General features: G+C 32.5%; 1 protein-coding gene across 4 annotated transcripts in view; it reads left to right on the top strand.

The window, feature by feature from the left end:
* LOC129921281 (transient receptor potential-gamma protein) overlaps positions 1 to 22,664 on the top strand; it is a 40,407-nt gene that overhangs the window by 15,041 nt on the left and 2,702 nt on the right. Inside the window, exons 3-19 of one of the 4 annotated variants that reach the window (XM_056003031.1) lie at positions 11,999 to 12,159; positions 12,233 to 12,601; positions 12,654 to 12,796; positions 12,857 to 13,046; positions 13,106 to 13,400; positions 13,470 to 13,592; positions 13,655 to 13,807; positions 13,871 to 14,010; positions 18,081 to 18,349; positions 18,456 to 18,569; positions 18,630 to 18,825; positions 18,904 to 19,098; positions 20,561 to 20,602; positions 20,730 to 20,913; positions 20,970 to 21,305; positions 21,375 to 21,599; positions 21,665 to 21,780. In XM_056003031.1, the coding sequence (XP_055859006.1) occupies positions 12,251 to 12,601; positions 12,654 to 12,796; positions 12,857 to 13,046; positions 13,106 to 13,400; positions 13,470 to 13,592; positions 13,655 to 13,807; positions 13,871 to 14,010; positions 18,081 to 18,349; positions 18,456 to 18,569; positions 18,630 to 18,825; positions 18,904 to 19,098; positions 20,561 to 20,602; positions 20,730 to 20,913; positions 20,970 to 21,305; positions 21,375 to 21,599; positions 21,665 to 21,780 (3,072 nt within the window). In that variant the 5' untranslated portion in view covers positions 11,999 to 12,159; positions 12,233 to 12,250. Of the gene's footprint in view, positions 1 to 11,998; positions 12,160 to 12,232; positions 12,602 to 12,653; positions 12,797 to 12,856; positions 13,047 to 13,105; positions 13,401 to 13,469; positions 13,593 to 13,654; positions 13,808 to 13,870; positions 14,011 to 18,080; positions 18,350 to 18,455; positions 18,570 to 18,629; positions 18,826 to 18,903; positions 19,099 to 20,560; positions 20,603 to 20,729; positions 20,914 to 20,954; positions 21,306 to 21,374; positions 21,600 to 21,664; positions 21,931 to 22,664 lie in introns of those variants that run through there. The other 3 variants (XM_056003030.1, XR_008773493.1, XM_056003029.1) reach the window with 3 other exon arrangements.

Raw genomic sequence — 22,664 nt, 5'->3', positions numbered from 1 at the left:
TATAACACCTGAAAGCCTATTGCTTCAGCTCAAAATATATATATAGATCATGCCTATTAGACATCTACAAAGAGAGCTATAATTTTTTGAACTCGATCAAATTTCATTAAAAAAAGCAAAAAAAAAACATGTAAATTTATCTTCTCACGCTATTAAATCCATTTTTTTTTTCAACAATCTTTACAAATTTTTACACCATCTAAAAGCTTATTGTCTTAGCTAAAAATATTTATATAGATCAAGTCTATGAGACATCTACAAAAAGAGCTAGAATTTTTTAAACTCGATGAAATTTCATCAAAAAAAACATTTATTTTTATGTTCTCATGCTATTAAATGAATTTTTTCCCTAAAAACCTATAAAAAATACCATGTGAAAGCTTATTGTTTCACCTTTCAAATGACGTATCAATCTCATTTCAAAGATGCTTACAAGAGAAGTTAGAATTTTTTAAAGTCAACCATGTGGAATTTCCAGACTGAGATTACGGTACTTCCCACACTGGTGGCTGTTCATGGCGCAACAGATCTCCACTGGTGGTTTGAGGTTTTTCTCAAGTTTCTTGATTTAACATTGTGTGGCTTGTAGTTAGTCTAGCGTTATGTGTGATATACCAAATGAAAGGTAGTTGATGCTCATAAATGTTTAATCAAATTTCTATCTGCTTTTGGTAAAAAGTTATAACCTGTTGAATTCTAAAATTTTATTTTACCGTTATCTCAAAATTGTGTTAATATTCCTCTATCTATTAAAGAAAAAAAGATAAAAATAAAAAACGGTGAAAATGGGTTAAAACGGCCAAAAAACCTGTTTTTTTTAAATTTATTTTTCTCCGTATTCAGTCAAAACTCTTTTAACGATTCCAATTTTTTGCATATGTATGTGCATTGATCAGCCCTACATGTCCTATATAACTTGAGATTTTTTGATCGCTCCAAAATAAAGCTAAAAATCAAAAACTACCCAAAAATACCCCTAAAAAAGTAGGTATTTTTCAAAAATTTATATTTCGAAACGCAGAGTGTTGGAAAAAAATCCTTATTAGACGCCTACTTTTTTTTTCTTTCATCTTTCACCTGGCATCTTTAGAATTGTCAAAAAAAATTTCCCCCACCCATAATCAACCCACAACACCTGATCAACGTTCAAACAAAACGTTATAGCGGAGTTCCAGAATTTTTTAGAATTTTTTTTAAATGCAGTTATCCATAAATCAGTCTCCTCTATCTATAGCAAAAAGAATCAACTCTCTACAACCACTCGTTTAGATTTTAGCGCAAATTTCATCTTTCCGTTTTACCCCTGTTTACCCTATTAAATGACGGAATTTTTAAAAATCCTTCATTTGGATTAAGCATTAGGTTATTATCTTTCAAATAAGCTATAGGAGTTTTTTGTATCTCTAATAGTTTATTTTTAATTGAAATTTTTGGCCGCACTGCAAAAGTGCGAGAGTGGAACGGGAGAAAATGGCGTCACTTTTTTGTGGTGGCTGCCATGGTTCATCGATTTATAAGACGTTATCACGTCAAAAATTTCCAAAGAGAAGAAACAAAATGACGCACTTTAGTGTTTTGACTCTCAGTTAACTTGAGCTTATGCCATTTCGTTGGTTCGCACAGAGTATGTCCAGTCACCTCACAGATGTCTATATCAAGAATTTTTAACTGATGATTAAAATTGAGGCCACGAAATTATCTCACAAAGTGTGAAAAGAATCATGTTAATTAACATACAGCCATAATATAAAAGAACTTTCTGAAGGATGTGTCAGCCTGTTCCGACCGAAATAACGCCGAATTTATAATTGATTTGCCTTGTGTCACTTTACGAAAGTAAATTGAACTTGTATTTTAAAGTTCGGCCTTATTTTACAATTTCAAAACTTTTCAATACTCGCCACACAGTTTATTCACTGTACATTTCAAATACCTTTCGTTAAGGCCCAAGTACATAACATCCAATTATTAATTTTGGAATAAATCTTCCACTTGAGTGAGACATAAACAAAAATCGAATTGGGGAAATAGATTTAGGGTAAAGAAAATTTTATTGAATCTTATCAAGGGTTAGTTTTTTTTAGAACATCAATGTTCTCTGATCTCCTACAACCAAGTGGTTAATGGGTCTTTGAAAACCTGACAAACTTCTTGCATCAATCGAAACTTTGTTAATGAGGTTTAAAGTCCGCTGCAGGAGGTGTTTTCTTCCAGGTTTTATCTTACTAATTTCGAATCAAAGATATGCCTCCTCTCTGATCTTTTCATTCATATGTCATAACTAAATATGTTGCTCCTATGTACGTCGATTTTTTTAAAACCATACTATAAATGGTAAGTATGTTCCTATACCACCTACACTCATTCAATTCTTCTTGAAATATTCTCAGGAAATTTTTATAGTGTCATTATCAATGAAAATATTCTCATTAATCATATTATAATGATTTTGAGAAGTTTTTGCTCATATAAAAAAAGTTCTAAAAAGTTTTTACCAACCTAACGGTTTTAATTCTATAAAGTTTTAATTATGCTGACAACATGTAGGTTCTTTAAGGCTTTATAAAAGTAAAATATGTAATTGTTTTCATATTGTGGGGGGGGGGGGGTTGAGGAGGAGGAGTCTGAGTCTCAAATCGAAAGAAATTTAAAACCAAATTTTAGAACTTGGTACACTTTTTCTTTTATGTCGCAGAATGCTTTTGTTGAGATTATAATGGCGGGATATATTCTCTGAGCTATCGTTTATAGGACTGGTAATAGAGTATTTTAGGTCTTATCCGGCAAACATTAAGAATTCTCTGGCACAAGGAATGAACAACACTATTGGCTTTTGAAAAATATATTTATCAGAGTATTAGAGTGTACTTCTTTACGTTTTGAACCGGGGTAAAATTAGGTCATCTCTTTGGTTTAATTTTTTCAGTAGCCAAATAATGGAAGGGCCCCTGGTACGGACCGATAGTTACTTGGTCTCGTTCACATATCACATCGAAAAGTGACGTTCAACAAATCTTTTGGCATCTTATTAAACTTTTATGGATTAGTACCTATTCTTACGAATTCCGTATAATTTTCGTAGTTAACATATTCGTTCAGGCGCAGGGACATAAGTCCCCGGGACACAAGTCCCGAATTTTTTTTCGGGACTAATGTCCGACTTTACTGGGTCATAAGTCCCGAATCCAATTCTGGAATTATGTCCCATCACCCTACTGAGACAGATGTCCTGAGTTTTTTAGTCGAAAATGGGACATAAGTCCCGAATAAAGTAAAAACTATTTCATATACATATTTTTACTATAAATGTTCATATAGGTACTAAGTAATCCATAAGATTATTTTTTGGAGCCATGAAATACGCCAAAGTGAAATAAGTAAGTCTTTCGAGAATTGGCATAATTTTAATTTTCAAAAGAGAAATAAAGCCATTTTTTAACATTTGCCTCGTTTCGGTTTATTAAAGCGAAATGATACCATTATGATTTTTATATTATTCCAACTTTCAAAAAATAAGTTTTATATAAAATTTGTCTTACTTCAGTTTGCCAAGGAAAAAAAATAGAACTCAAACTTCAAAGAGAATATTTTGCCAGTTTAATGTTTGTTCCAAAGATATGCTTGTGTTATAACTCGATAAACGCGAAGCGGAAAAAAAATTCTCAGATTCAAATCTCGCGCGAATTTTTATTTCCACACCTCAAAATGGATTCTCCCGTGGGCAAATTTTTTTTCCGCTTCGCGTTTGGGTTGTGCAAATTAAAGAGATTCGAATCTGAGAAATTTTTCTCCGCTTCACCCTGGTAAGAACTCATAGGGTTGGGGTCGAAATTCTGTTTGGGCCAAAATTCGGATTTCAAAATTCTGTATTCCAAAATTCTGTATTTTAAAATTCTGTAAATTCAAAATTCTGTATTTTAAAATTCTGTAAATTCAAAATTCTGTATTCTAAAATTCTGTAAATGATAAAAGAAAAATTGTTTTGATAATGAAAAAAAGTGCGCACTTTTTTCATTATCAAAACAATTTTTCTTTTATCATTTACAGAATTTTGGAATACAGATCTTTGGTATTTTCTTTGCAGTTGAAGTAAAATATCTCCCCAATTAATTTGCATATGGCAATGCCATACCTTGAATACCAAAATACGAGTAAGAGCCCCCGCACATTACAGACTTTCTATCGGCCGATAGTTTAGTCGGGTTGGGCTCCTAGTGTGCGCACAGGCAACCGACTAAACAGTCGGGTCGCTAGGAAACATTTTAGTTTGAAGGCAATTGTGTAGGAAAACAAACTTTTTTTTCGATCAAACAAACTTTTTGATCGGCCGATACTTAATCGTTGTAGTGTGCGCACTTTCATACATTTTGATACTGATTAAGAGTCCGACTTAACTGTCGGCCGATAGAAAGTTTGTAGTGTGCGGGGGCTCTAATATTAAGCCAAGAATCTTCATTATGTACATATTTCATCAAATTATTTTTTGTTATTTTGTATTGGTTTTTTTTTGTAAAGTAAGGGTTTATTTCTCTTTTTTTGTAAGGTCTTTTATTGCCATTTGCTGACACAAAACTGAAATATTTAAGTAGAACATATACTCATATTCCCTAATTTTTCCTTTGTTATACTAAATTTGTGAATTGAATATAAATTGTTCCACAGGCAAGATAAAAATGTATAAGTTTGGAATATACAGAATTCCAAAAAGCAGAATAATGGATTTGCAGAATTTTAAAAACAGAATTTTGGATTTACAGAATTTTGAAATACAGAATAATAGAAAAGCAGAATAATGGAATACAGAATTATATTCATACAGAATTTTTTATTCAAATACAGAATTTTGGTCATACAGAATTTTGGAATGCAGAATAACGACCCGTTCCCGAACTCATATCGGTTACCACAAATTTGAATTTTTAAACTTTCACTTTATACATTTGTTTATATTTTGTAACGATGCAATTTCGGCTAACCAATAAATTTGCAAACTTTGCTTTTGTTTTCCAACAGCTTGTAACCGAACCTTACATTGGAGTTGGTACTACGAAAAAAAAATCGTGAGAACAATTAGGTTCTATTATTTCGTCAGCTGTAGTCTCTAATAGTCTCTATATATTTAATGCGAAAAAAAAAAACGTGGGACATAAGTCCCGAAAATTTTTTTCGGGACTAATGTCTCAGTAAGGACTTATGTCCCTGCGCCATTCGTTCAAAAATAGTTTAGACCTTGTTGAGACTTAACTTGTCTTGGGCTCTTCTTTTCCAATGCTCCATAACTAAGTCAGCGAATATTCAATATTGCCGATGTTCATTTTTTTTAGCTTATTGATCCGCTGTTTGCAAAAGCCTTTTTTTACATTTAATGATAAAACTTATTCTATTCGCCTCTGACACAAAAGAATTATGTACATAAAAATAATTTAAAGTATGCGTATAAAAATGACGCCCACTGTTGTGACCTAACCCACTGAACCAGGAGTCATTCACTATATTGCCGCTTGCTAGTCAGTGGAGCTTTGAATGCTCCTTGTAAATACTATTCAGCAGACAACAGTAGACTCTGGTATAAATTTATATTTGTAGAGGAAAATACAAATAAAAAAAACTTTGTTTAGAATTGTCGGTAGCGGTGGTGATGTGGTGGTTTACCACTTCGTCGGGTGATAGTATATCCTTGTAAAGTACAGAGAGAGAGACTCTCCGACTTACTAAACCTTTACCCCCATATAGCTGCTACTACTGCTATTGCACTCCTTCTTTGGACACATTACTCATTATAGTAGTTGGCTCAGCGCACCGCACCGTGTGCTTCGTTCAGGGCATTGAACCCTGCTTCTTCTATATTCATTGTGGGAAAAAAAGTACATAATAACCCTTCAGTCACGGATATGCAATTGTATTGATTGACCTGGAAACATGTTTTCTTTAGCCGAGGCACTTTCACGTTCGCTGATTTTGACATACTTTTTCGAAAGTGTATAGTGTTTTTTTTTTTTTTATTTGTATTTTTTATTTTTTTTTTTTATTATTATGGTAGGAACTTTTTTTGTACCTATTATGGGAAGGCATGTTTTTGTTATTCCTATATTTCTGGAAGTATATAGTTTTCTTGTAGTGATAAAAGACGATACCAATTTATTGACTTTGATGTATGAGTACCTTACCAATTTATGTTTATATACACACGACATACGATAGTTCTATTATGTTTTTACATGAAAGCCTTTAAATTATTTGGTAATATTCTTACATGAGAATGAATTTAATTTCCTATACTGTATAGTAACTTGTTCAAGTAACGAAACACTTTATAAATTTGGAGTTGAGGTCACTTGAACTTTAAAATTGTTCAAGTAAGTTAAGATTTTAGACTTGAATTTAAATTGCATTTGTTTACTTTTTTTAATTTCAAAAATAAATCGAAATACAAGATAGAAGGTAGGAATAAAATGAATTTTGTTTGGAATTTGTGAGTATACTTTGGTACTTTGTTCAACAAGTTTAATTAAATTAGTCCTTGATAACTTTCTTCCAAACTGTTTTTTTCATCATATCAGCTTGTATTCTCGTAATATTTAAGTTATTGAACAAATTAAGTTATAACATGCCCGATGCACTCCATCTCAAAGAAATAGTATGTATAAACACAAAGTCAACAGAGAAAACGGGATTTAAAAAAAGAATTTTAAAGTTCGTCCTAGGAAGCTTTAAATGATACAATTTGAAATTTCCCATCACACAAATAAACTTGGATTAGTTGGTGGTGGCAGTTGATGACTTTGTAAGAAGTAGGTATCCACAAACCCATCTAGTTTATAGTTTTGGTGAAAGCAGTTGACGCCAAAGCTGATCGTCACCTTCAATGGATAAGTTTAACTTAAGACGAAGGTTGAATTTATACCACATGTAAATTTAGTAGTTATAAACTTTAGTTAACTTACCAGAAAGTCAAGAAAAAAAAATTTCACAAAGAAGAACTATTTTCCACTAATAAATTTTTTTCTGGCTTTGTAATTTGTTCATTTATAAACTTAAAAAAAAAAAAAAACATTGTAATGAAACACAAAAAATTTCCAATACACTCAGAGAAAAAATAACTATTTTAATAGTTAAAACCGGGATAACTATTCACTATTTACTATTTAAATAGTCACATATAACTATTTTAATATTACCTACAACTACTAACGAAGAAAAATAACAAAAATAATGAAAATTATTTTTATAATTTTTTTTTTATTTTTCTTCGTTATTATATCAGCCTGAGCGCGGGCATACATTTTCTAAGTGTCTGATTTAAACAAATTCAATTAGAATATTAAAATTCACAGTATATTCATGCTGTGAGTTTTATATAGTGTAGGTAAACATCGACCAAAATAAGGCGTCTTAGTAAGGGTACGACAGATCCAAGGGCGGATCCAGGATTTTTTTCGGGGGGGGGGGGGGGGGGGCACAAGGGACGAATTGGCAAAAAAATCACCAATAACAGTTAGACATAAAGTGAAGTATCATACGACTGACTAACAAGCAGCGAATTTTAAAGACACATGGTGCGGCATTTTGGTCTTAAACCTGGCCAACAATATTTGGGCATATTTTCCACATCAAATAGGTACCAATTGACAAAACAGTTATACGGAAGGAAAAATTTTCATTTTCTTGGTACAGTAAAAGCCACAAAGCCACTTAAGTGCTAACCCACTTACCTCCCGATTAGCCGGGAGAAAAAAAAATATTAAAAATCATAACAAGCACGTACAATCCTGTGCTTTTACTTTTCTTAGGGCCAATTTTTCAATAGTCAGTTAAACAGTCAGTTAGTACTTATTATCCTGATAGAGAAAAAATCATTTTTTTAACAGGCAGATATAGCTTATTCCTAGGAATAAAACTATCTGCTTCTTTCAGAGACGAATAAAAATTATTCTAAGGAATAATTTCAATAAAAATATTATGTCAATTGTCAAATCTGCTTTGAAAGAATTTTGACAAAAAATACAGAGAAACACAAGAAAACAAAAACAATAATGAATAAAAAATTACGTTTAATTTTGAATATTTTTGAATTTGACAATTTTTTTTTGTTATTCTGTAGAATAAATTATTCTTGATTGAAAAATTCAATGTTGTTATCTGATTGTTCATGAGCCTAATAACTTTATTCGTTGAACAGTTAACTGACTGTTTATTAGAAGATTGAAAAATCGTCTCTTAAAGCTAGTAATTTATTCTTTATTTTATTTTTTGACTAAAGTTGTTTCATATAATAGTTTTTGAAAAATTAAGTTTTAAAGATGAAATTTAGAAAAAAAAAATGTTTTCGTTTTTTAATTGATTTTGTATAAAAATTTGCAATATAATGGACATATTTATACTATTATTTAATGACCTGGTAGCTTTTAGTCAAAAAAGAAAAACTACATCCTAATAAATATTAAAGTTCCTAAGAATAAAAAAGGAGGAGTTTGAACCCCTCTGTATGAAAAAATAGAGTTGCATCTTGCATATACAATTAATTTTTTTTTTTAGAATACCATTCATACCTTGATTGTCGATGTCCATATCAAAATTTTTCACCAAACCACTTTGAAGTTAAAAAAACGCTTAGCAATTTTTTTTTTAAATCGAAAAAAAAATTCGTGTTTACCCAACAAATAGTTGTTTATTTATTTGTGAGGTGGAGCTTTTCATGGAAAAGTTATTTTTCTCTGAGTGTAGAAGCAACCTACATACATATGTACGTTTAATTATTTAGTATCAAACAAAAAATGTAGGTATTCAACTTGTAAAATTATTGATTTAATTAAACTTTTTAAGATCATTAGTTCATAAAAAAATTTGGCATTTACCAACCAACGGTCTCAATTATATAAAATATTTTAACCATCTCAAATTAAAATTTTAAGCATCACCAAATTAACCCCAGAAATTGGGCTCTGAAAACCGGTAAAAACAATAGTATGAAAAATCGAAAAATTTTTTTTTTGAGAAATGACAAAAAGTAGTTTTATACCCATTGATTGATGCAATTGTTTTTGGAACATATAGGCGGAGAGGCGACCATTTAGCTCATTCTCTCAATGGCTTCAGTGCCAGTACCTCTTTATCACTTAACCAATCTAGAGAAAGATAATGCATTAAATTTCGTGGCCAAAGCGGGCCACTTTCAGTGCGTTTTTTTTTTTAAATTACTTAGCCCGTCGTGTTAATGGCTGAAAGAAGTGCCAAACTAGGGCGCTTGATGAGATAGAGCGAATTAAATAGGTTGCCTAGCTCAAAGTGGAGCAAAGACCTTGATTGCCCAATTTCATGGAACACGTAATTGACCATGACCTAGCCCATCGAGTTAATTGTTTAATTTGGAGCCTAATACAAGTCATAAGTCTACTGGTACTGGATACGAACATTTTGTATTTATCAAATCATTTTCGTAAACACAATTTTGAGATAACGGTAAAATAAAATTTTAGAATTCAACAGGTTATAACTTTTGACCAAGAGCAGATAGAAATTTTATTAAACTTTTATAAGCATTCTGATACAATTACCTTTCATTTGGTATATCACACATAACGGTAAACTAACTACAAGCTACACAATGTTAAATCAAGAAACTTGCGAAAAACCTCAAAACACCAGTGGAGATCTGTTGCCCCTCGAACAGCCACTAGTGTGGGAAGTACCGTAATCTCAGTCTGGAAATTCGACATGGTTGACTTTAAAAAATTCTAACTTCTTTTGTAGGCATCTTTGAAATGAGATTGATACGTCATATGAAAGGTGAAATAATAAACATTGTATACAATTTTTTATAGGTTGTCAAACAAAAAAATTGATTCCATAGCCTGAGAACATAAAAATAAATAATTTTTTTGCTTTTTTTAATGAAATTTGATCGAGTTCAAAAAATTCTAGCTCTTTTTGTAGTTGTCTCATAGACCTGATCGATATATATATTTTTAGCTAAGACAATAAGCTTTCAGATGGTATAAACATTTTTATAGGTTGTTAGGAAAATGAAAATGATTGTTTTCAATAAATTGTTTTTATACTTTTTGCGCATTGTAAAAATTTAAAAATGGTTTCATTCTTAAGAAAAAATACTTGGCTTTTAAATTGCATAATTTTTTTTGTAAGCTTTTAAAATAAAAAAATTAATATAATGAGAAAATAAAAAAGGTATTTTTTTTTAACTTTTTCTTGTAAAGTATGATTGTTTGAAATAAGTAAAAGCTTCAATTGACTCATTTTAAACAAAAGCACACAACCTGTTTTCTGACGACGTTATCACGTAAAATCATCGTCCGTAAACCGGCTTTACAGACAACCCCCTTTTTTTTATTTTAATAAGTTTCCGATATTTAACAATTTTTTTATTTGAAAAAAAAAAAAAAAAAAATGGTCCAGTTTTCAATTTAAGCTCTATAATTATTTTAAATGAAAGAGATTTTGAATGAAATTCTATTTGGAGCACTTTTTGTTTCCTTCGCAAAAAAAAAACTTACCAAAGGTTCATTCTATTTTGAGTTCCGATTTTACTCGAATTGTTGGCTTTTTGAAAAAAAAAAATCGTAAGTGCCATGTCGCTTACGATTATTTGATGGGAAGGGCTCAATATCCCTACCCCATAATTTTTTCTTTCAATAAAAAAAACACCCTTTTAACCATGATATTCTTATAGAAACTCATGATTCTTGATGGTTTCAATCTCATATTACTGGATCTAAATTAGCTGTGTTTTATTTTCCTAGTGATCCAGATCAGATCATTGTATTTATTTGCGAAACAATAACAAAACAAAATCCTGCTTTTGTTGTAAAGCTAATAAAAACAATGATCTGATCTGGATCACAAGGAAAATAAAACTAGACTATTGTTACTAAGTTTTTGCACGCATATTTTTTATACACCCCAAAAAAAAAAAAACACCCCTTCCCATGAAAAATAAAATGCACGACTGGGGCCGCACGTACTTGCTCTTGCAGTTCAAAGCCTTTTTATGTTAGCTTACTTGTAGGTTATTAGAGCTGCCTCTATATACATTTTTAAGAAATTTGGTTGATGTAGGGGAAGAGCCGGCATGGAGGCCAAATGTTAGTTAAATAAAATTTTTTTTTATTTTACTTGACTTTTTTGAAAAAAACTAAAAACGCAGTTTTACTGCAATTACTTTGAATATTACGTATGCAAAATTTTATCAAAATCCTTAGAGCCATTTTTGAGAAAATTGCAATAACTCCATAATGATGTACGGGAAGAGCCGACATCCGCGATTTAAAAAAATGTAAAGACCATATTTCCACTATCCGTATTTTTTGAGAAAAACTAAAAACGCAGTTATGTTAGAACTATATACAGCATTACGTGTGCTAAATTTAATCGAAATCGTTAGAGCCGTTTTCGAGAAAATTGCAATAACTCGAAAATTTTGTATGGGAGGTATACGTTCTAAGCGAGATATTAAAAAACAAAAAAAAACCAACCTTGGAAATTACGAAAAAAACATCCATACCAAATTTCAAGAAAATCCGTCCACTCGTTTAGGCTGTAGCTACTTGTACAGATGGACGCACGGACGCACCGACGCACCGACGCACCGACGCACCGACGCACAGACCGACGGACGTCATGACGAAACCCACTTTTTTGGGCTTCTCCATCATCGTAATGTTAGTTTTGATTAAAACCTCGAATTTTTTTTTTTACACGAAACCAATACTTGCCCTATTGAGCAAGTAAAAATGAAAAGACTTATTTTATTCGTAATTCTCAAGGCAAAGGTAACATTTTTAATAAAGTTCCTAAGTTTACCACCATTACTTTATTGAGACTTATCGTGGATTGTTCAAGTTTCCCAAAAGAAACACTCTTTCACTTAAAAAATTTTTTTTTATACAAAGAGCTTGTTTTACCTGTATGAAAGACTTATATTTATAAACCTGAGCTCATATGTAGATATTTTTAAAATTCTCATTTTTTTTTTAATTTCCAGACGAAGGAAAAAAGCTTCACTTTGTCAGCCCAGCTAGACGAAAATCTGTCCTAGGGCCAATTTTGAGTAAAATCAAAAATAATGCAGCCGATTCTGACAGCGAGAAAAAGGGCAGTGATGGTCATGTTATCGTTCAGATTGAATCCGCCAAAAGAGTGAAAGTAAAAAAAAAACACAACACTTAACCATAACCACCTTCTAACTTTAAAGTTATTTGTATTAATTTTTTCTTAGAGACACAGCATCCATGGAATGATGGAAGAAGAAAACATTATTCGTCCCCATCAGGAGATTCGTCAGCTAACTTTGGAGGAAAAGAAATTTCTTTTAGCTGTTGAACGTGGTGACATGGCTGGAACTCGACGAATGCTTCAAAAAGCCCAAGACACTGAATACATAAATATCAATTGTGTTGATCCTTTGGGACGTACGGCTCTTTTGATGGCAATTGACAATGAGAATCTGGAAATGGTTGAATTGTTGATCAATTATAATGTCGATACCAAAGATGCATTGCTTCATTCGATTTCGGAGGAATTTGTTGAAGCTGTTGAAGTTTTGCTCGATCATGAAGATATCAATTTTCAAAATGAAGGAAGTCATGTAAGTAAAAATCAAGATGAGTTGAAGAATTATACTAAGCAATCTTTTGCAGAGTTGGGAATCAGCTCCTGAGGATACATCAACTTTTACACCGGATGTAACACCTTTAATACTCGCTGCCCATCGCGATAACTATGAAATAATAAAGATCCTATTGGATCGTGGTTCAGTTCTACCAATGCCACACGATGTTCGGTAAGAATAAATCCTTTTCCCTTTAAAGGACTCTTGGCAAAATTTTGGATTTTTTTATAGTTGCGGTTGTGATGAATGTGTTCAATCTCGACAAGAGGACTCCCTTCGTCATTCGAGATCACGTATTAATGCTTATAGAGCTTTAGCTAGTCCAAGCCTTATTGCCTTGTCCTCAAAGGACCCAATTTTAACTGCATTTGAGCTTTCATGGGAGCTTCGAAGATTAAGCTTTTTAGAACACGAATTTAAAGTGAGTTCTTCAAAATATGTATATGCAACTTACGGTTCTCATCCAAAACTATCTTTCAGAATGAATATCAAGAATTACGAAAGCAATGTCAAGATTTTGCCACCGCTCTTTTAGATCATACAAGGACATCACATGAATTGGAAATACTGCTCAATCATGATCCCACCGGTCCAGGTTATGAGCATGGAGAAAGAATGCATTTGAATCGCTTAAAATTAGCCATAAAACTTAGACAAAAGAAGTTTGTTGCGCATTCAAATGTTCAACAACTATTGGCTAGTATTTGGTATGAGGGTTTGCCAGGATTTAGACGAAAAAATATGGCTCTTCAAACTTTGGACATTATTCGTATTGGTAAAGGATTTATTTATTCTTCATTTAAAAATATGGGGTTTCTAACATCTATATCTTTGTATTTTGCAGGAAGTTTATTTCCAATATTTTCAATTGCTTACATATTAGCGCCGTATTCAAATATTGGACAAACAATGAGAAAACCTTTTATAAAATTTATATGTCATAGTGCGTCATATTTTACATTTTTATGTGAGTTTGCGACACTCGTTAGTATTCAACAAACTACTAATTGAAATAAAATTTTGTTTCAGTTCTTCTTATGTTAGCATCGCAGCGTATTGAAACATTTATTGGTGGCTGGTTTTGGCAAGAATCGGCAACTATAATTTCTGAAGAAGAAGTGCCAACTAAACGAGGGGCTAAGCCAACTTTTATCGAATGGCTTATATTGGCATGGGTTAGCGGTAAGTTAAATTTTGTTAATCTCACATTTTTGATTATTTTAAATGATTTTTTTTACTTTTTAGGACTAATTTGGAGTGAAGTTAAACAACTTTGGGATGTTGGTTTGCAAGAGTATCTAAATGATATGTGGAATGTAATAGATTTTGTTACAAATTCGTTGTATGTTGCAACAGTTGCGTTGCGAGTGGTGTCATTTTTTCAGGTACGTGTGTTTTTTTTTTACAGTGTTTTTATGGATATAAGAAATAGTCATTTTATAAAAAAAAAATCGTTCATAAGAGCGCAAAGCGCAAACACTTTGCCATTTCCTTAACTTTTTCTTAGAAATCAATAACCCAATGAATGCACCAATTTCAGCATTTTTAATTCTTGGCAGAATTGTTTATAATTTACTTGTTTTGGCAATCATATAGTTTTCGGTCTTGAATGGAGAACACAGCATCGTCAAAAATATAAAAACCGAAAACGATTTTTCAGTCTTTTTAGTACAGGTAAAATAGTACATAGTACCTGTTGAGGTCAAAAAACAAGCACCCTGGTTTTTAATCGGAAATAACTTTTCTTAGAGCAATCGTATTGACTTTATTTTTAGGTATGTCATTAGATTCAGCATCAAAAAATACCTTGAAAACATGTGTCATATGATGATATTCAACAAACAATTTTTTTCAGTATATTTTTTTACCTTCAGCTCCTCCCTCTTGGCCGCTAAAAAACAACCCCTCCACCCAACTTTTTTTTTATAGACATTTTTTGTACTTGGTTCTTATCCCAAAAGCAAGCTTTTTGCCAAGTTTTATGAGTGTAACAATTTTTTTTTTTTATAAATGCCTATTTTACCTGTACTATTTAAAGACGAAACAATTTTAAAATTTTAAAAAATGATAACGAAAATGTGTTTTCAACAACTAGAATTTGACTTTAACTGGCTGATATGTTGTATTTACTCACTGTAATACAATAAAATTTCATTTAAACGATAGAAAATACATTTTATTTATTTTATTTTTTGGTCAATGACATACTGGAGATTTTATATTCCTTTAGAAGCAAAATATCCCAAAAAATGCATTTTTGTGAATAACTCCACTTAAAAGAATGATCAGGTGGTGAGAAATTGGGTTTGAGCCTTTTAAATATACCCCTATCGATCCATGAAATAAAAATTAACAGTACCTCTGCGCGCAAGGTTAGGCCCTCTTTTCCGACGCTTTGATTGGTGTATTTACAAACGTATACTTTTTTGTTAAAAAAAATTTGTGTAGTTTTTTTTTTATTGGAATAGGGTTGCCATACATATTTGTAGACCTAAATACCTTACAATTTTATTAATTTTTCACAGCTTAGGCATTTGTTTGATGTTTTAAAAATATCCTTATATGATCGAATTAAAAAAGTTATGACAAAATTAGTAAGGTAACATCATTTCCTTTAAAATATGGTTGCCACATAGAAATTCCCATTTTAAAAGTGGCAATCCTATTATTTTCATTTTCAGTATCAACTTTTAGACCGAGAGCCCGCAGCAAATTTTGGGAGTGAAGTGATAACCAAAATGTAATTACATATGTAGTTTTATAGCCTTATGCGTTCTTATCACGGATTCAAAAGTCTGGCAGCTTTAAATTGCAGCCTTATATGGTTTTCGGGAGGTTAAAAATCGCGAGTTTCCAATTAATGTGAATAGGCCAAAGTAACACAAATTCACATTCTGAATATAAACACTGACGCTCTGACATTTCCCCTAAGCCTGAAGACATTAATCTTGACGATGCGATGAATAGAACTCAAAATATAAGCTGTTTAAGTGACTTTGTTTTGGAGACGTTTCTGTTTAATTTTTTGTTTGTTTTTTTTTTTTTTTTCAATTAAGAACTCTCCAAAATATGGCTTATATCTTGAGTTAAATTTTTGTAGCATCGTCAATATTGATGTCTCTAGGCTTAGGGGAAATGACAGAACATCAGTCCTTATATTCAGAATATGAATTTGTGTCAATTTAGCCTACTCACATTAATTGGAAAACTCGCAATTTTTAACCTCCCGAAAACCATATACATAAAACTGCAATTTAAAGCTGCCAGACTTTTGAATCTGTTATAAGAACTCATAAGGCTATAAAACTGCAAAATCACATTTTGGTTATCACTCCACTCCCAACATTTGCTGTGCTATCATTTTTCATTTGACACCAATTTTAACCTCTAACTTCATGACTCAACTGCAACGGTCCCAACAAACGCGGCTGAAAATAGCTTACAGTTAGTTGATAAGATAGATGAAAGTGAAATATCAATTGTAAGATTAAAAGAAATAAAAAGTATGTGTTTACATCAACTATCAAATAAAAAATCACCAGGTTACGATCTTATTACTGCTCAGGTTATGAAAGAAATGCCTTTGAAAGCCTTCATAAAACTCCAATATATAATAAATGCATGCCTTAAGCAACGGTATGTCCCACACCATTGGAAAATTGCTGAAATTATTGTCATACCCAAGCAAGGTAAGCCACCTACAGAAGTGACGTCTTACAGACCAATATCGCTTATACCAATTATGGCAAAAGTTTTTGAAAAACTGCTTCTGAAGAGACTTAGCAAAATTATAGAAGAAAGAAGGTTAATCCCAAATCATCAGTTTGGCTTTAGAAATAAACATTCCACGATAGACCAAGTTCATAGAATAACGGATGTAATAGAAAAAGCATTAGAAGAAAAACAAGTATGTTCAGCTATTTTCTTAGATGTTGCTCAAGCCTTTGACAAGGTTTGGCATGAGGGACTTGAGTACAAACTGCAAAGGGATCTTCCCAGACAGTACTATGAAATATTAAAATCGTACATCTCAGACCGATTGTTTAGAGTAAGGTACGATCAAGAATATTCGGAATTGAAGAAAATAGAAGCCGGTGTACCACAAGGAAGTGTCCTAGGTCCTACCCTGTATTTACTATACACAAGGGATATCCCAGTTGGGAATCACACCATAATGGCTACTTTTGCAGATGATACCGCAATTTTGGTACCCGACAAATGTGTCTCTAGGGGAGCAGTAAAGCTGCAATATGCCGTCGACACAGTCAGAGATTGGACCGAAAAATGGCGTATCAAACTCAATGAAACAAAATCTTCACATATAAACATATAAACAAATAAAAAGATAAACAATATTCCAATATTCATTAATAATCAAGCTGTACCTTACGCCAATACGGCCAAATACCTTGGAATGACTTTGGATGCAAAGCTAAAGTGGAAAGAGCACATCAAAAAGAAAAGAGAAGAACTAAACTTGAAATATAGAAAAATGTACTGGTTACTTGGTAACAACTCTGATTTATCAACCCAAAACAAAATAATGCTGTATAATCAAGTACTAAAGCCTGTTTGGACCTATGGTATCCAATTATGGGGCTGTACAAAGAAAACAAATACCGAAATCATCCAAAAATTCCAAAACAAAGTCCTTCGTGGAATAGTTAATGCACCTTGGTACATAAGAAATAGCGATCTACATCGTGACCTACAAATAGAAACGGTTACAGAAGTTGTTAAAAAATACGCTGTATCGCATAATCAGAGACTGCAAAGTCATACCAATTCTGAAATGGTGTCCGTCTTGAATACAAGAAACCATGTTCGGAGATTAAGAAGAACCAAGCCTCATGAGCTTATGGTCTAAAAAAAATATGGGAAAGTATTAAAAGTTTAAACTTCCCCCAAAGTGATTTTACAAAGTTAAGAAAGAAAAATCTGATGTCGATCTCTCAAGATTGGTCCTGATAAAGAGGTGGTTTTAGTGGTTAAGAGTCCCACACTACTTGGTGTCGAATACTGCCAAGTGTCTTTTGAAGATTTCCTCCCGTCAAAAAAAAAAAAAAAAAAAAAAACTGCAACGGTCGCCTCCCCAACGTCCAACTTTTACATTCGGAAGCAGATATCTTATAAGATATCCTATACGTTAGAGGATCAGAGTCTCAAAATATAAGTTTTGGTTTGAAGATATGAGTTCATATTGAGCAGACCTATACATTTAGGAACAAAAATTAGAAATCTCTTTTGTTTTAATTTTCAACAAAAAAGAAATGTTTATAATCCCTTGCCGAAAAAAATGAATTTTGAAAAATTTCTTCCAAATCCATCGAGACATCAAAAGAAAAGTCTATTTAACCTCTATTCATACATAATTGAAAACCAAATGATTTTTTAAGGTCTGGTTGCCTTTTCTTATAACACAAATACTGTTTTTCTTTATTTGTGTTTTTATTAGGTTCAAAAAGAAATGACAGTAGATAGATCTGCTGCGGACTTGCCTCGTGAAAAATGGGACACTTGGGATCCGATGCTGATATCCGAAGGGCTTTTCAGTGCAGCTAACATATTTAGTTCTTTGAAATTGGTTTACATATTTTCGGTCAATCCTCATCTTGGACCACTGCAAGTATCGCTCTCACGAATGGTCATGGATATCATGAAGTTTTTCTTCTTGTACGTTCTGGTGTTATTTGCATTTGGAAGTGGTTTGAATCAATTGTTATGGTAAGTTTGTCCAATTTGTTTTTATATAAAACATATTTAAAATAAATAATTCAATATTTCCAACTTTATTACTGAATTCAAATAATTTCCTTAATTTCTTCTTCAGGTACTATGCAGATCTTGAGAAAAAACGTTGCCCTGAAGTATCATCGAATGCCATACTCAATGCTAATGGAACTGCTGATCCAAATGCATGCATAGTTTGGCGGAGATTTTCTAAGTAACTTAACAAAAAAAATCGAACTAAACTTTTCATTAAACTTTGAATCTACTTACACAGCCTCTTTGAAACAACACAAACACTCTTCTGGGCAGTTTTTGGCTTAATCGATTTGGATAGCTTTGAATTGGATGGCATTAAAATCTTCACGAGATTTTGGGGAATGCTTATGTTTGGAACATATTCTGTTATTAATATCGTTGTACTTCTAAATCTCCTTATTGCCATGATGAATCATTCTTATCAGCTTATTTCGGTATGCAAACAAAAAGACTTTGATTTTTTTCCACAAACAAGAATAATTTCCATATTTTGAATTTTCTTTTTCCTTTAGGAACGTGCTGATGTTGAGTGGAAATTTGCTCGTTCTAAACTTTGGATTAGCTATTTTGAAGAAGGAGGAACTTGTCCGCCACCTTTTAATATAATTCCGACACCAAAATCAATTTGGTATGCATTTAAATGGACAAGAAGAATTTTCTGCAGTGGATCCTCGGCGGCTAGGAGGGAGCATTTGAAGACAATTAGGGTGAGTAAACGAATGACTTCAATATTCAATAGCACAAAAAGAAAAAAAAGAACATTGAATAAAACACAACAGTCTATAAATAGCCAAAAAGAATGCAACAAAATAGTTGCGTATACACCCTAGTGACCGTAAATTAACAGAGATAACTGATGGGCATTCCTAGAAGCGTTGTTATTGCGGTTGAAATATTTAATGGAAGAAATGCAATTGGCTATTTCGATAGAGCACTGTTTATAAAAAGAATCTAAAAAATAAGGAGAGATAAGAAATATTTCTACAGTGTTCAAGTGAAGTAAAGATTACACGATGATTCTATCTCCAATAATTTTGAATGGTTTCTTTTGTATACCATCCAAAGAGCCAATAGATAATGGCCAGATCAGAAGGGAAAAAGAATTTCGTGCATTATATAGGGGAAAGCTAAAGAGTCTGAAGCATTTTTGCCATAAGGGAGAACTGCGGTAAACCAGCATTTATGCTGTGGGTATCAGACTTGAAAAGTAATTTCAAATGGAGCAAAGCAGAGATTATTCGAAATCGAAAATATGCATTTACGAATTTACGATAAGAGAGCTTTGAAAAATAAATGACCAATATTTACAAAAGAACCGGTACCTGAAAGCTGAATGAGGAAACATTATAATAACTTGTCTGTGTCAACTCAGAGGTTAAAGTGCTTGAATCATAACGTTCTTAAAAAGTTGATTTTTTAAGAAATTTTTTTACAATAAAAATTTTTCCAAAAAAAAAATCAAAATTTTTTGAATCCTCGAAGTTTTAAAATTTGTATGTGTATAGTCTTAATTCTGCCCAAAATATCGAAATCTTTTTGTAACGATACAAATTTTTGACTTTTTTTTCTTACTTGTCGAGTTTTTGTCTATGGGCAGGTTCAGAAATGTTAGGGCCTAAATATTGGGGTAATTTCTCGGTCTCTGATTGGTCAACTGTCAAAAAAAATCCTTCCCATTTAGGTAATTTTATTGGAAAGCTGACTGGAAAGTTAGATGCCAAATACAAAACATAAAAACTCTGAAAAAAATTTCTTCAAAAACTTCAACAAAAAAATTGAAAAGATTTTTTTATTGCGTCCCTAACGTTTCTGAACCTGAATTTGCCCATAATGCAAGCTGGCTTTCATCCGAATGATTTGAGCATTATTTAGCTTATTTTGTCAATGATTTGATTTTGCCGAAAGGCCAGCGGATCTCTTAAGGGCCTAACCCGAAGAATCCGTCGTATCTGTTACTTCGACGGATTTAACTGACAGCTCGATAAAATACACAACTTCTTCGGATGAGGTTTATGGGTCGGTTTTCAACCCATGGAAAATATGCCCAACTAAGCACATACAAAATCAGGTCTAAGAGAAATTGGGCTCAGATCTCATTAATTAAGGCTAATTTATTTAAGACATCATATAAACTGGAATGATAAAATATCTAAATCTGCTTATTTTCAGAGAAAGGCTCAACAAGCTAACGATAGAGACTTTAAGTACCAGGTAAGCTTTGACTTCTTTTATTGAGGCTCAACTTCTATGCTTTGAAATTATATTCCAAAAATAACTACGAGTATAAAAATTACTAAAAACAAATTAACTAATTAAAAATTTTAATGGTTTTTAACAGCAAATCATGAGGAATCTCGTTAGACGCTATGTTACTGTCGAACAAAGAAAAGCCGAATCTCAAGGCGTAACCGAAGATGACGTAAATGAGATTAAACAAGATATTTCTGCATTCCGATGTGAACTGGTGGAAATATTAAAAAACAGTGGAATGGATACAAATGTTTCCGCTGGACAAGGTGGAGGTGCGCTTAAAATTTACACAAATCAACGAACTTTAAGATAGTTTGTCCTCTTTTAGGTGGCGGTGGCAAGAAGAACCGTCAAAAGGAACGTCGTCTTATGAAAGGTTTCAACATTGCACCGCCAGGTTCAACTGGCTCATTGGCTCCTGTTGCTGAATTTTCAACATCATTGGATCAATATGAGAGTCAACATGAATTATTGAATTCCGCACTGACAAACGGGTTGACACCGAATTTCTTGCAAAAGAAACTCAATCCATGTTGTGGAAACTCAGTTTGTGCAACTAATTTGTTGAAAGATCCAACCGCACATGTGCAGGCAATGAATAAATATAATAAATCAACGGTTAAGCCCTATAATAAGCGAATAGCTGGACAAAAAAAGAGATGGGGTAGGTTTTGTTGTCTTGAAAACTCAAGAAATTTCCAAACAAGGTTTAATAATAACTTTTTCTCCAAAGGTACACTAATTGAAGCAGCTAAAGAAGGAAACGTTTCGAAAATGTTGGGTCGTTCAAAATCGGAAGACTCAGTGTGCAAGTCCATGCCTCAAACACCTGTTCATGGAGTCCATGTTACATATGCCCAAAACTGTGGAACTTATCGTGGTGACTCAACTCCAAGTGAAGCAAGTCCCTGCCATAGCAATGGAAGCATTGGATCAAACTTCTTTCATGCTTCAACTGGTTTGTAAAACTCATAATATTATTGTTTCCGATTTAAAATGATTTTTGCTACATTTTGATTTTAGGACTAACTGCAATAGCTGCTTTGAAAAAGAAACGTAAAAAGTTCTCATCGAGCAAAAATATCAGCCCTGTCACAGAGTCTATATCGACGACCACCTCTGAATCGCTAAATGATAAGGTTTTGTATATTATGTAAAAAAACAGTACTTTTTCTATGTTGCTATTGATGCACTTCACCACACTCAACCAAAATCCACCATATCCTGTCAATTATAGGACTCTTCGACTTGTTGATATAACTCCCTGTGTATACGTCAGCAGTATTCAGGTACCAGTGTGTGTGTTTCGAAATTATACATAAATCATCATAATAAGTTCAAAAAAGTCATTTTTAAGGAATCATATTAGGAGTATAGGTGCACCTACATACTTCGTGTAGGTATTGGCTTGGCATTAATTAAATTCGATATTTTGTTAGACCTTGAGATTTATAATTCAGTTAAGAATAGACAATTTTCTATGTTCAATTCCTGTGGGATATACACTGAGGGAAAAGCCACCATAAAACAACGTAAAATCAATGAAAACCACATTGATTTAATTATTATTCGGAATGATTTTGCGTTGAAGATGGGCATTTTAAAATCAAAGTGGAAAATAGGTTAATTTTTTCGTATCTTAAAGTCACTTAAATCAAAGTAGTTCATCTTTGAAACAAAGACGTTTCAACTTCAATTTATTTTTTCCTTCAGTGTATTCTTTAATTTTTGAATATGGCAACCTGACAACTTGGCGAAATGAAAACATAGTGACATGGCAATATGGCGACATAGTGAGATGGCGACATAGCGACATGACTACATTTCGACATGTTAACATAGCGATATGGCGACAAGCCGCCATGACAAGATAGCGACATGACGACAAGGCGACACAGTGACATGGCGATATTGAGACATAGCGACATGGCGACATAGCGACATGGCGATATGGCAACATAGCGAAATGGTAACAGGGTGACATAACGACACATGGCAACAAGGCGACATAGTGACATAGCGA

This window comes from Episyrphus balteatus, chromosome 1 (assembly GCF_945859705.1).
Source record: "Episyrphus balteatus chromosome 1, idEpiBalt1.1, whole genome shotgun sequence".
Classification (NCBI taxonomy): domain Eukaryota; kingdom Metazoa; phylum Arthropoda; class Insecta; order Diptera; family Syrphidae; genus Episyrphus; species Episyrphus balteatus.
This window is presented reverse-complemented; position numbering and strand designations above follow the sequence as displayed.